The 13710-nt window shown below is 36.2% G+C and overlaps 1 protein-coding gene across 1 annotated transcript in view; it reads right to left on the bottom strand.

The window, feature by feature from the left end:
* The window catches only part of LOC133872924 (TATA-binding protein-associated factor BTAF1), a 62022-nt gene extending 50647 nt beyond the window's left edge, over nucleotides 1–11375 (bottom strand). The window contains exons 1-6 of the mRNA XM_062310586.1: nucleotides 11057–11375; nucleotides 4285–4469; nucleotides 4039–4133; nucleotides 2717–2931; nucleotides 2516–2570; nucleotides 860–941 (exon numbers count right to left, since the gene is read on the bottom strand). Of these exons, the coding sequence (XP_062166570.1) occupies nucleotides 860–941; nucleotides 2516–2570; nucleotides 2717–2931; nucleotides 4039–4133; nucleotides 4285–4333 (496 nt within the window). The 5' untranslated portion in view covers nucleotides 4334–4469; nucleotides 11057–11375. The remainder of the gene's footprint in view (nucleotides 1–859; nucleotides 942–2515; nucleotides 2571–2716; nucleotides 2932–4038; nucleotides 4134–4284; nucleotides 4470–11056) is intronic.
* Nucleotides 11376–13710: the final 2335 nt, after the last annotated feature.

Here is a 13710-nt window from a genome sequence, read left to right on the forward strand (position 1 = left end):
CGAACGCCCCATCGGTTAGAAAGTGGCCGAGCCACCCCCACTGACAGTGGGGAGGTGATGACACCCCCCCTCTATTGTGCTACACCTCTAATTTCCTTTCTCTCCATTTTGTAGCACCCCATCGCATGCCCAATGGAAATTTCGAAATTTGCTACCATGAAAATGGGGGTACTTTGGGCAACATATCACAACTCAGGCACATGTGACAGCCACATGAGACGGTTTCCATCCAAAATAACAATTCGAGTTAATGGAGGGGGCAAACTTGAACTCTAATTGTAGTGAATTGCAATTTAGGTATAAGTGCAATTGTGATAAAAGTTTGGGGAGGTCAAATTTAATTTACCCTTCGAAGAAAAAAAATCAAAACCAAACAAAACCAAACCAAAACACAAATAAAAAATAAAAAAATAAAATAAACCTCATCCCTTCTATTCATTTATTACCCCAAGAAAAAATCCAAATGGTCAATAGCTATTTCAATACAAGTCCCTCTTGGATTGACCTATTTAGAAAAGGAAATAACAATAATAAATTAAAGTAGATATTACATTATTTATTTTTTCAACAAACTCTTCCAAGGTCAAACAGCTCATTGATCACTAAAAAATAGTGGTCTTGACAAATCAGATTATATTATGGCAGCAGACTTAGTTCCTAACAAAAAGCCAGCCCATTCCCGCCCAACCCAACTGTAACTCAAGATTGTAGTACATGCCAATATAAGACTTAGAATAATATATGCAAGAAACACATAACTTTAATGAGTAATAAACCTATATGCATATGTACACACACACACACACACACATATATATATATAGGCAAAATGCTATGACATAAATTTGACATTACTAACCCAAACGGCGACGAAGATTTTGTTTCTGGCGAGCCAAGCGCTCTCTCGGGCTCTTCATACTATCACTTGCAATATCATACTCCTGAATCAAAAATTATGTGAGAATGTCTATTATGGATCAATTAAATTACAAAGCTAAGGAAAAAGGGGAAAAAGAAAAAGATTATTCAAATAAAATCAACGCCGCATGGTACCACAAAAATTCATCAAGCTAAGCAATTTTAAATGTCAAATGAACAGGGATCCTTTTCTCTTCTGGTGCCAAAGGCCCTAGCTGTGGCAGGGAGGAAGGGGGGAGGGATTAGGGGTTAACTCAAAAGAGAAATTATAGGATCAGCAAAACAATAACAGTGACGAGAAAAATTATAAGGAAGCATCCTTCCCTTGACAATCAAGAAAAGGACCATGCTCTAGAAAGAAGCTCTCAAGAGATGGAAAAGATAAATCATCCCACATAATATAGCAAAGATCAGGGATCCCAACTTGGCCCTAGTAGAAGTGAAGTAGACAAAGCCCCAACCATTTAGGATGATGAAGCTGTGATCAAAGTGATCAACCAGAATATTTGTCTCAACATGGTCTCAAAAGCTTTATAATTCATCTGATCTTCCATGTATGTGCGAGATAAAGCTCTATAGTTGCTTAGCTTTTCAAATACAAGAAAATATTAAGGTATTAATCAGAAAAATACTCTGACCCTCTTTCGTATTTGTTCTTCTTTTTTCTCATAAAATGAGGATTACCTGATGATTCCAATACATATAACCAATCAACTAACAAACATAAATCAGAAAATTAACTAGCTAAAGTCCCCTATGAATCCTTATTCAAACTAACATGCTTCTGCATCAATACGAAAGAGCTTTGCCAAAGCACAGATTATATAGAACTAAAATACCCAAAAATGAAGACCTAAGATTAAAATCATCCAGAATATCCAACAAATAATTAAAAAGAAGGGCAACTAGAAATCGACATCCCTTCACAAATGGATCTCAACAACAAATATTTCAACTCATGCGAAGAAAGCACAATGCCATCAAAGGTTCTAGAATTTTTAATGTGTAACTCAAATTGTATAATGACTTGAATGTTACAATTTTTATTTTATTTTTATAAGTAATACGTCAATCTCATAAAAAGCGTAAGGCGCTCCTTAGCATACTGGGAGTATACAAAAGGAGATGCCTAACTAGAGAAACGAGTTAGAAAATCATTAAAACTAAAAGAAAGAGGGGACACGTAAGCCATAGTCCAAAGATACAAAGTGTAGTAAAAGGAAGATAAAATCTCCTCCAAGGTCTTCTCCAAATCCTCAAAGCTCCGATTATTTATTTCCCTCTAATTAGTAAAATGGTTTTCACTCTATAATCTAACTAGGCAGCCATGCCTACGCATGCCCAAGTCATCCTTCTCCGTAGACAGCCCCAACATAAAGATGGAAAATTAAAAATAATAAATTCAAATCAAAAACTCATGATTTGACATGATACTGTTAATTCCATAGCTCTTAACTCAGCCGTAAAAAATTGTTAAAAGCTATCTAATATCCTTAACAGGATTTTAAAAAAGGAAAAAAAAAAAAAAACAAAAAAGATAACACCTAAAATATCCCCTTCCAATATTCTTAACATTGAATTATGATAGACTGCATACCTGTCCCCCAGATGCCAATAAAGCACCAAACTCAAGCACCTTGTTGATATCAAAGCTGTTACAGTTAAAAAGAACACAATTAAGTAAAACAGCAAATACATTTATGGTCAAACAATGCTTTCAAAGAGACTCACATAATTGCATGAACAGATCAAAAACTCTATCCCTTGAAGTAAAGAGAAATATGAAACACAAGAGCACCTTTTAAATGACGAGCCTTCAAGTTTAGAATGAAAATAAGGCCACATCAAAACGTCTTCAACAACAGCAGAGATTCCAGCCTCAGACATCTTGTTTTCAACCCAAGCAAAAAGTTCAATCAATGAAGTATGCTTAACATTCTGAGAGATAGCCCCGATCGCATGAGCAGCAGCAACCCTTGTATCCCAGTTTTTACTATGAAGATACTGAGAAACCTAAATTTGGGTCACTAGGGTTAAGACAAATGATACAACAAAAAATCCACAGAATAATAGAATTGACAAATCCCATGAGAAGAAAATAACAAGCAAAGATCTATGGTAATTACAGCAACTCACATATAATTAAATCAATGTTTTTGCATATGGTCAGAAAGCAAATCTCAACTTAAAGGAAGCAGCCCATAGCTTATAGGATCTGGCAAATATACAGAATCTAGGATTGTAAATGCATTTCCATGAGACATATAAATTCTACCACACATCCATTTAATTGGAATCAGTGTGACGCTTGCGATTTTTTTTTTTTTTTTTTGGATAAGCGCAAATTTTATAAATAACAGCATAAAGCGCCCCTAGTACACAAAGTATGCGAGAAACAAACACCTCAACACCGACCTGCCCCAAACAACATCCCACAAAACAATCCAAACACCTAAGCCCCTAAAGCTCTCAACCCACAAGCTTATCCTCCCGAATATGCTCCTCATCAATCAGACTCTCCGTATACTGACTGAAGTATTATTTTGTGGGAATTTGAAAAAGTTTATCAATATTATTAATCATTTCTGCTAAGCAACACACTTCATGCATATATGAAATATATAGCAGGAGCCCATTAAAAATAAAAATTTAAAAAGAAAAAAGGGAAGAATAAGGAGAAGAAATAGAAGGAAACTCGGCCTTTTTTTATCAAAACAAATGAACATTGAAGAATAATAAACAAATAAAATATAAAAGAAAAAAGCTCCTATCCAGCCAGATTCACACAGACTTCTTTTAGGCTAGATAATGGGAAAAAAATAGAGTTCCCCAATCCGTAACAATTAAATACAAATCTCACATGCTTAATTGATTACTCACACTGTCAAAGCAATCAAAATGCAAAATATTGGATTAGTAGTGCTCAAAACGCCCACAAATCATTTCATTCCTTGGGAAATGGAGGCTCAATCCAAAGATAAAGTTCAAACCTCAAACGCAGAGTGAACCCATACCCATCCATCCATACACACAAACACATAAAAAGCAATACTAATAATCATATGAAAATAATGATAAACATTTCAGCCAACCGAAAAAACAAACAGCAATAAGTAATACCTTTTTCAGCAGAGAAGTCAAGTCTTGAGGATGTGATTTTGCAATATCCCCTATCTGACGAGCAGCTGTAAATCTTGTTGCTTGCGTTGAACCAGCTATTAAGTTTTTTGTCAAAGAAAATTCCATTTCATATAGACATTGCACGGAGTTTAACCGAGAAGACAAGTATGTACATTACATAATAAGTAGTGGGTAAAATAACTGCAATCAATCATTAAATGAAGAAGAATAAGTATAAAAGGATACCATCCAAGAGAGTGAGCAGGCGTTGAAGACGTGATGACTGCTGGGCCATGTTAAATCATTCCAATAGTTTGTTGCTCAACTTAACCTCTGGGATCTCTCTCTATATAACACCACCATTACTACTATTTTACTCTTAGTAGTAGTTGTTGTGGTTGTTTACAAAAACTAATGATCCTTCTCAATTCCTATAATCCATCAGAGGAACATAACAGTAAAAAAACATATAAATATAATATAGATATAGATATAGATGTGTGTGTGTGTGTGTGGATATGTAGTAAAAATATCATCCTTTGATAGAAAATTTCACATCTAATCAGACAACAAGAGGAAATATAGCTTCTCATTTCCAATTATAAGTTCCCAAGGCAAATCCCCCTGCTCTTGCTTTCCTATTTTGTTTTTAGATTTCAAATCGGATTGTCTGGAAAAATAAAACAAACTATTAAGGCTCCACCTAGTACAACCCTATTAATTTTGGGAAAGTAGCTTTTCTTCCTTTGCTTTGTTTGCTATAAAGTTAAAAGTACTAGTACCTCCACTACTTCAATAAAAGTATGATCAAAAACCTCTTCAAAAGAAGCTACTTTTAGTGACAGAAACTTGGGCTTTAATGTAACAACTCAGGAAAATGCATTAGCCATATCTGCGCTATCACCCCAAAAAGACTGGTCAATTTGAAGTTTCTTTAGAATTCTTTATAAAGTCCAATTTCACCTAGTAACTAGGCAATGTGGGACTTAGCAGTCATGACCATCTATATAAACCACACACTCTATGTAGGCAACTTCTTATCTTCCTCATATGGAACTGAGGTGTTACAAACTCTTCTTTTTAAATTCCTGACGTCATCGTCAAAACCACGTCATGCACTGCTCCAGTACTACATGGTCTTGTGTTACTAGGTGGTTCTAATACCAGTTGTAACGACACAGGAAAAAACACTAGCCACATCTGCATTATCACCCCAAAAGGACTAGTAATTTGGAGCTTCCCTATAATTTATTATAAAGCCCAGTTTCACTTAGTAACTAGGCAATGTAGGACTTAACACTCATTACTATCTTTATAAACCACTCACTTTATGTGGGCTACTCCTTATCTTCCATATATGGGACCCGGGTGTTACATTTAAAGAGATACTTTTACGCTTCTGCATGAAAGCAACATTTTTGTTTTTTTATTATTTTTTCCATGTTTTCAGAATAGTACTTTTCAATTACGTAAGCAAACAGAACATTCTTGCTTTTCCACTTTTTCTTTTTTGATAAGTAAAAAATTTACTGCTAAAGTTCAACCCATTGTACATGAAATCTACAAAAGAACGCCTAAAAAAAATATTGAAATCTTAGGTTACAAAGGTCCATAAACTCCAAAATGCAGTAATGAGTGTATGCCACTAGTAACCGTCAACCAGTCCAACAACAACCTCAACAACAATATATTCAATTTAATCATAGAGAGTTCCATGCCTAGCTATACATGCTAGTAATGGGAAGAGGGAAATAAAGCATGTAAGAAGACTGGATAAAGTGCTCTTGAGGAGCGTAAGACACCCCCCTTTTGACAAGTAGATCTTTTTCCAACTAGCCAACTTTTTTCCATTCTCTCGACTACCCCATCCCAAATAGCTCTCGATCTGCAAGGGGCACCTAGAGGAAGACCTAGGTATTTCATAGGAAAAGAAGAAATTCTACAACTGAGAATAGCGGCTAGCTCCTTTATATTAGGAACCTCCCCCACTACGACTAACTCAGATTTTTGAAGGATGATCTTCAATTCCGAAATGGCCAAGCACAAGAGAATGTGATCCAGATTATAGATATGTTCACTATTTGCATCGCACATAATAAGTGTATCATTTGCGAACAACAGGTGAGAAACTTGCAAAGAAGTGTTGACACTGTTAGCCCAAAAACCTGATACAAATCCCCCAACCATCGCTCTAAAGAGCATCCATAACTAGAACAAAGAGAAGAGGCGAGAGAGGGTATCCTTGGCGAAGGCCCCGAGAACTCCCAAAGAAATCATACAGACTACCATTAATCAAGATGGAAAAGCGGGCCGTGGAAATGCACGCAAAAATCCACTTTCTCCATTTAGCACCAAAACCACATCGCCTCAAAACATAAAAGAGTCCCAATTAACGTGATCATAAGCCTTTTCCAGATCCAGTTTGCACATAACACTAGGAACCCCCGATTTCAGCCTGCTATCCAAGCACTTGTTGGCTATTAGAACTGAATCTAGAATTTGTCTCCCCCCAATAAATGCGTTCTGGCTGCTGGAAATGAGATCTCCCATCACTTGGTTCAATCTCCCAAAAAGAACTTTTGCCAAAATCTTATAAAAATTCCCCACTAGACTGATAGGTCTGAAATCCCTAACCTCAAGCTGTCCAGTCTTCTTTGGTGTGAGAGTGATAAAAGTAGCATTAAGACTCTTCTCAAACCTCTCATGCGTATGAAAGTTATGAAAGACACTCATAAGATCAGCCTTAACTATAGACCAACAGGAATGATAATAAGCAATAGAGAAGCAAAGCTTGTCTTCATCCATGCTAAGCAAAGCTACAAGAACCTCCACCTCTTGGAACGGTCTCTTGAGCCAACCCACATCTAAGGGGTCTAGACCAAGAAATGCCAAACATTTCAGAAAAGAGCTTCGTATAGTATTGAGTGATTGAATCTGTTATCATCTCTTGCTCCGAAGTAACACTACCTTCAATACAAAGACTAGAGATAAAGTTGTTTCTTCTATGAGAATTGGCAAGACAATGGAAAAATCTGGTTGTATGGTCCCCCCTTTTAACCAACTCGCCCTTGATTTCTGTCTCCAACTTACTTCTTGCATATAGGCCACTTTTTCCAAATCAACTTTCAAATGATCTCTCTCATCTTTTTCCTTCCCTGCCAACTAGCACTCATCTTCTAAACCATCAAGAGTTTTAATTTCCTCCAATAATGCTTGTTTCCTCACTTCTATATTACCAAAAACCTCTCGGTTCCAACGAATCAAATCACCCTTCAGATGCTTCAATTTTTTTAGCTAGAGCATAACATGGCGTGCCGAAATACTGGTAGCACTCCCACCATTCTTTGACTAACTCTAGAAAACCTTCGGCTCTCAACCACATGTTCTCAAATTTAAATGGGCCTGCTCCCCTGGTCATACCACCACAGTCGAGCAACAAAGAAAAATTATCTGAGCAAGGACGAGGAAGACGACGCTGAATCAAGTCAGAAAAATGCTCCTACCAAAGAGGAGAGACTAAGAATCTACCAAACCTGGACATAGAGGGGTTATCTTAGTTGTTGGACCAAGTGAAAGAACCCCCAGTTAATGGTAGATCCATCAAACCTTGATCTGAGATGAACTCAGAGAATTCCCTCATAGCAGATGTACCATGGGAATCCCCACCTCTTTCATTGGAGAAACAAGTAACATTAAAATCCCCCACAATGCACCACGGAATATCCCACCACTGAAAAATATCTGACAACTCTTCCCACAAAAAATTGTCTATCTAGATTCGCATTTGGGCCATAGACCCCTGAAAACACCCAGACAAATTGGTCCAAAACTAAGAAGAATTTGCAGGATAAGGAGAATGTACAAACAGCTTCTTCTAAACACTCCACTCTACGTTTATCCCACATTAAAATGATACCACCTGATGTACCATCTGCTGGAAGAGTCACCCAACCCGTGATGGGGCCAACCCACATACTTTGAATAACACCACTCTCGAGCTTTTCCATCTTGGTTTCTTGAAGACACACAACATCAAGTGTTCAGTTTTTCAAAAAATTGCTGATGCTAATACGTTTCCTTGCATCGTTAAGGCCTCTAACATTCCAGCTTCGAATTTTTAAATTCAAAGTGGGCTAAGAGCCTCACCATGATTCCAAGGGAACTGAGATTTCGATGGACTTCTTCTTGAGTCATAATCCACGGAGCTAGACAGATTGAAGAGTTCCCTAACCCCTTAAATCCTACTGCTTGGGGCTTTTTTTAAAGGACTCCGATAGGTAGAATTCTCCTTGCGACTGAATCCTTAATAGAAGAAAATAATTCCACAGCCTCCTGCTTGGTGCCATCAAGGGATACCCCCATAAATTCTTCTAGCCTCTTCATTGGTCGAGTAGCCCATTCTAAAGGTACCCCATTACTCAACTGAGTGTTTGAGGAGGAATCCTCACCACTGTGCAAGAATCCATCCTTAAATGGGATCAAAGTAGAAACCTCACAAATTTTCAAGTTTTCAAAATTAATACCAGAACTCAACTGAGCACAAGAACCCATGTTTGGTGAAGAACTCGACTGAATCTAAGAGGAGAAAAAAGCTCTTTGATAGGGAGAATGAGACTGAAAAACCGTTTCCGGAGGAGACCCATTCACCAAAGAGAATCCCACCGGATCAGAAATGACCACTGAATTCACCTGCATCCTTGTGGATGCTGGAAATGGAGAGCCTGCTTCTGGTGAGGGCCACACAGTAGCCTCACCATAAATCAAAGATTCTCCCTTACCGGAATTGTGACCCACATCAACCTTACCTTCTAGACTCTCAACATCACTGTCATTAAAACCATAGCATGACGTAAAACAAGAAACCCCATAAAGGAGGGAGCTCAACTGATTCTGAGAGAAGACAAAATATCTCCTACAGAAAGACTAAGGCTGAAAAACCCGTACAGGAAGGGACCCACTCACCGGAGACAAACCCAACGGGATTTGGGTCTTCAGATAAATAGAGACCCAAAACATTGGGGCTATTGGACTTGGACCTCCAAAGGAAAGATCCACCTCACCTACTTACTTGCATGGGCTAACCCTCAAGCCCTTTCTACCAAGCCCATTCTTCTCCAAGTGGGCTAATCCTTATTCTTCCTCATATGGAACCAGGGTGTTACATTTAAAAAGATACTTTTACACTTCTGCATGAAAGCAACATTTTTGTTTTTTTTTTTCTTCCCATGTTTTCATAATAGTACTTTTCAATTACGCAAGCAAACAGAACATTGTTGCTTTTCCACTTTTTCTTTTTTGATAAGTAAAAAATTTACTACTAAAGTTCAACCCATTGTACATGAAATATACAAAAGAATGCCAAAAAAAAATGAAATCTTAAGTTACAAAGGTCCATAAACTCCAAAATGCAATAATGAGTGTATACCACCAGTAACCGTCAACTAGTCCAACAACAACCTCAACAATAATATATTCTATTTAATCATTGAGAGTTCCATGCCTTCAAATGTATTTGAATTTTCTTCTCACCAAATGCACCACATAAGGGATAAGAGGACTGCACCATATCATTTTCCTCTTTTGCTTCTAAAAGCAAAAGGGTAGCTTTTCCAGTGCTAACCAAATGCTGCATGGAGTGGGATAAGGAGGCTTGGGACTTTGGTTGGGGTGGGCTTAGAGTCCGTTTGGCCTTGCGATTTCAGACCAGTAAATACTCTGGTTGGGACTCAGGTTTTGGGAAAATGCTCTCATCTCAAGGCTTTGAACCAGTAATGATAATACAAAGCATGTAATGCAATTTTCATCTTTTGTCACTAATTGCTTCACATGCATAAAAATTTCATTCCACAAAGGTCCAACCAAATTACTACAAAACATATAGACAGCATCATCCCAAATTAAGTTCACCACTTGCTGGTTCAAACTGCAAATAATAGACTCACAAACCTTGCATAAAAGCAATAGAAACCCTAAAATCCATTTCTTAAAACCGACCAACTGGTCAACCATAAATAAATTGTTTGAGGATAAAAGCAGTGTTATTGCTAATAAGACAAATCAACGCACCAATCATCTTCCTTTAATTAATTGAAGGGTAAAATTCATGAATCAAATCTGATATCATATTATTACGAATATTTTAATTGAAAACTCCAATCTACTATTTAACCAATTATCCAGCAAATGGTTTTCAAAATTAAACCCAAGGTACATTCAATCTTCCACAACTGGCCATCCAAAAGTTTATTGACACTGTCAGGTTCACATGAGCCTGGTTAACTCTGATGATTTAAGAATGGTGTACAAATCCCCAATTTAGGAAAAATGCTTTTTAATCTGTGGTAATACGTTAGTTAATTATAAACCGGCCTTAATTCTTTGCTATTGCTGTTTTAGACTCTCAAATAGAGGCCTCATTTTCATAGCAGACCAATCAATTATAGGTAACCACGGAAAGAATCACAAAACCCCAATTATCTATCTATTTGTAATCAGCACGATTTTCTCCATTAATATTACAAGGTACACTCACCTCACCCCAATCAAAACTATCAATTGATAACTACGATAGTTACTCTAATAAACATACACAGCAAATTTCATAGATTCAAGCCCTGAATTGAAAACTCAAAATTAGTCTAAGTCATCACTGATTTCTAACAAGATTCTTAACTTATTCATAAAACAGTTGTAGTTCATCCCAATTGAAGTTCTCATCAAAAACCCTAATTTCACTTGTAAGTTCAATCAATTTACTTACAGGTTACAAAATCCCCAACTTATAATTGAAATCCTGACTTCATTACCATAAATTCTAAAATTAACCACAATCTAGTGATAATCTCACCCAAATAAAGTTTTAAACCCTCAATTTGACGAAACAACAACCGGATTAGCAAACCCCCCAAATCACGGACGAGTAGGACTCTCAGCTTCACAATTTCACAAGTCCCAACCAATCCAATCAAAATTAAGCAAAAATGACATACAAAATTACAAATGAGGCTTGATTGCGTACCGGGTAGCATTCAGTTGGAAGAAATTGCAAGAAAACTGAGCGGTTCAGTCCGTTTTGGTGAAAAAGGCCATTTAAAGAGGTAGCACGCCGGAATCCGACGAGGACGAGGCTGCGAAAGCGATGGGCGTGGTCTGGCCGTTACAGAGGAGGATAGTTTCGGCCTTGGCAGACTCAAATCTAAGAAAATACGTTGATATTAGAGCCTATTTATAGAGAGATCCGACTAGCTCTGAGGTGATTTTGCCCGCTGGTGGGTGAGTGGTGTTGGGCACGAAGTGAGAAATAAGGGGTGCGTGAGTGTGGCGGCCAAGTGTGACTAAGGAGGAGGGACGACCATGGAGAAAAGGGGTGGGAATAGAACCCTTTAAATTACCAAGACACCCTCGACTCTCTTAATAAAGGGGGCATGGGGCTAGAGGGTGTTACGTAATTTAATAGATTTAGCTTATGTTCGGTAAAAAAAAAATTACATGTTCTAGTTTTGTAATGTTTTAAATTTTATTTTATTTTCTCTTTATTTATAAAAAAAAATTAAATTAAATTAAATTTGGACTATCATTTTTACCCACCTAAACCAAATCCTAATTTAGTTGATACCTTTTTCTAATTTTTTTTTTTTTTTTCCATCTTTCTCTTTGCTTGTTTAATGTGACACTCCATATATTAAAATGGATAATCCTTTAATTACTAAATATGAGCATCACACTCCATATCCTCAATTTGCTCTAATTGTAATTTTCAAAGTCAATCCACTCTAAAATTAGATGTGGTTCTCAAGCAAAATGAGACATTTTCCCAATTCTAACACCCAAATATAGGATAATAATAATAACATGAATCACATGATATTCCAGAGATTTAAATTTGGTTATCATGATTATATTGAAAAGCTTAAAATTAATTTACCAATAAATACTTGTAGTTGGACAGTGGCTTAAATTTCTTAGATAGAAGAACTCAAACACCAAGAACTTCAACATGCAAAGTGACATGTACTCATTAAATGTTTTTATATACAGTACTATATTGATGACAGAGGATTAATTGAAAGTTTGGGAGAGCACATTTGAAAAATAATTATAGACTTCTAAGCAACATCAACCAAACAAATAACTAAATATGGAAAACAGTAAAGATAAATAACACAGATATTTGATTACAAAGTGAAAACTCTTTGCACCAAAGAGAAAAACTACTCCGGGACAGCCAAACTCAAGAAATTAATTATCAAAAGAAATAGCTTATTACAAAAAGTTCGTACTCACAATCACTCTCTTGAATTCTAACAAGAACCTACTTGCCTGCCTCTCTCCCAGACCCTTCTAAAGAGTTCTTTTATTGACTTCCTTAACTGGAGCTCATTTCCAGTTAGACTTCAACGGTCAAACAGTTACAACAATTACAAACAAAAATTCTAAGAGAGATAAATATAAACGTTTATGTCTAATAAACCTTCTCTTAACACAATGGACTTTTCTACATGAATTCTTAAAGAAACACTGTCTATAAGCCCCTTTAAATAGGGTCTGGAAATCCTAAAACAAGCCAAGAATGGATTTCTAGGTGGTGGTGTCCAGACATATTTTCCAAATCACAGCTCTTTCCTTTTCTTGATAACTATTCTGCAATATATCCTTATTCAGCTCTTTCATTTTTTGATTAATATTATGCAATATTCTTCTTATTTGGCTCTTCCTTTTTTGATTAATATTCTACAATATTCTTTTCAATCGACTCTTTTCCTTTCTTGAATAATATTCTGCAATATTATTCTCACTCGACTCTTTCATTTCTTGAATAAAACAAATAAGTTTTGACATCAAATTTGCCAATATTAAAAACTCAACGAACTCCCACTTTGGCAATTCAGTGACAAAACTCAATTACAACAAAAAACTCAAGTAAAAAATAGTTAAAACCCAAAGCCCAACATAAACTTATATGAAATTTTGAGTCTAACCTGTTATCTGAAACATGAACAAATCATTAAACGCATAGAGATTTGAAGTAGTAAAACTCATATTAACATAAAGATGGATCATTGAATTTACTCCCCCTATCAAAGTAATTCAAGCATTCTCTCCCTTTTTGTCACGAAATGACAAAGGGTTCTAAAAGAACGATCAAACACAGAAGCCAGCAATAAAAACAAATTAAAACAATGATCTATGCATGAAATGCAACACCATAAATAGTAGAACACATGATATGCAGAATTGAATTTTTTTTTTTTTTTTTTAAAAAAAAAAATGAAATTCTCTCTCACTCAATGTATGTTCCAATATCCAACAAAAATGACACAATAAAAACAAAGCAATGAAAGGATGGGACAGTTTAAACAAAAAATTGACTCATTCAACAGTCATCCAGGCACACCACACACACACACACACACAAAGGCAAAAACAGAATAAATTTTTCAATTAAAGCATCAAAACACGTATGTATTTAAAACTGAGAAGACAGTCAAATAGCAAGGCAAAATAACCAAGCATATATATGAGATGTAAGTAACCATAAGCAAAGTTTCTCTGTAATAAGGGGAACCCAAAGGATTCACTCAACTCATATCATGCGTGTAATGTGTGAAAGTTAGCCAAAAAGCAAATAGACACCAATTTGGTAATAGCAACTGAACTGCCTAACAAGAAAAT

This window comes from Alnus glutinosa, chromosome 7 (assembly GCF_958979055.1).
Source record: "Alnus glutinosa chromosome 7, dhAlnGlut1.1, whole genome shotgun sequence".
NCBI classification, from domain to species: domain Eukaryota; kingdom Viridiplantae; phylum Streptophyta; class Magnoliopsida; order Fagales; family Betulaceae; genus Alnus; species Alnus glutinosa.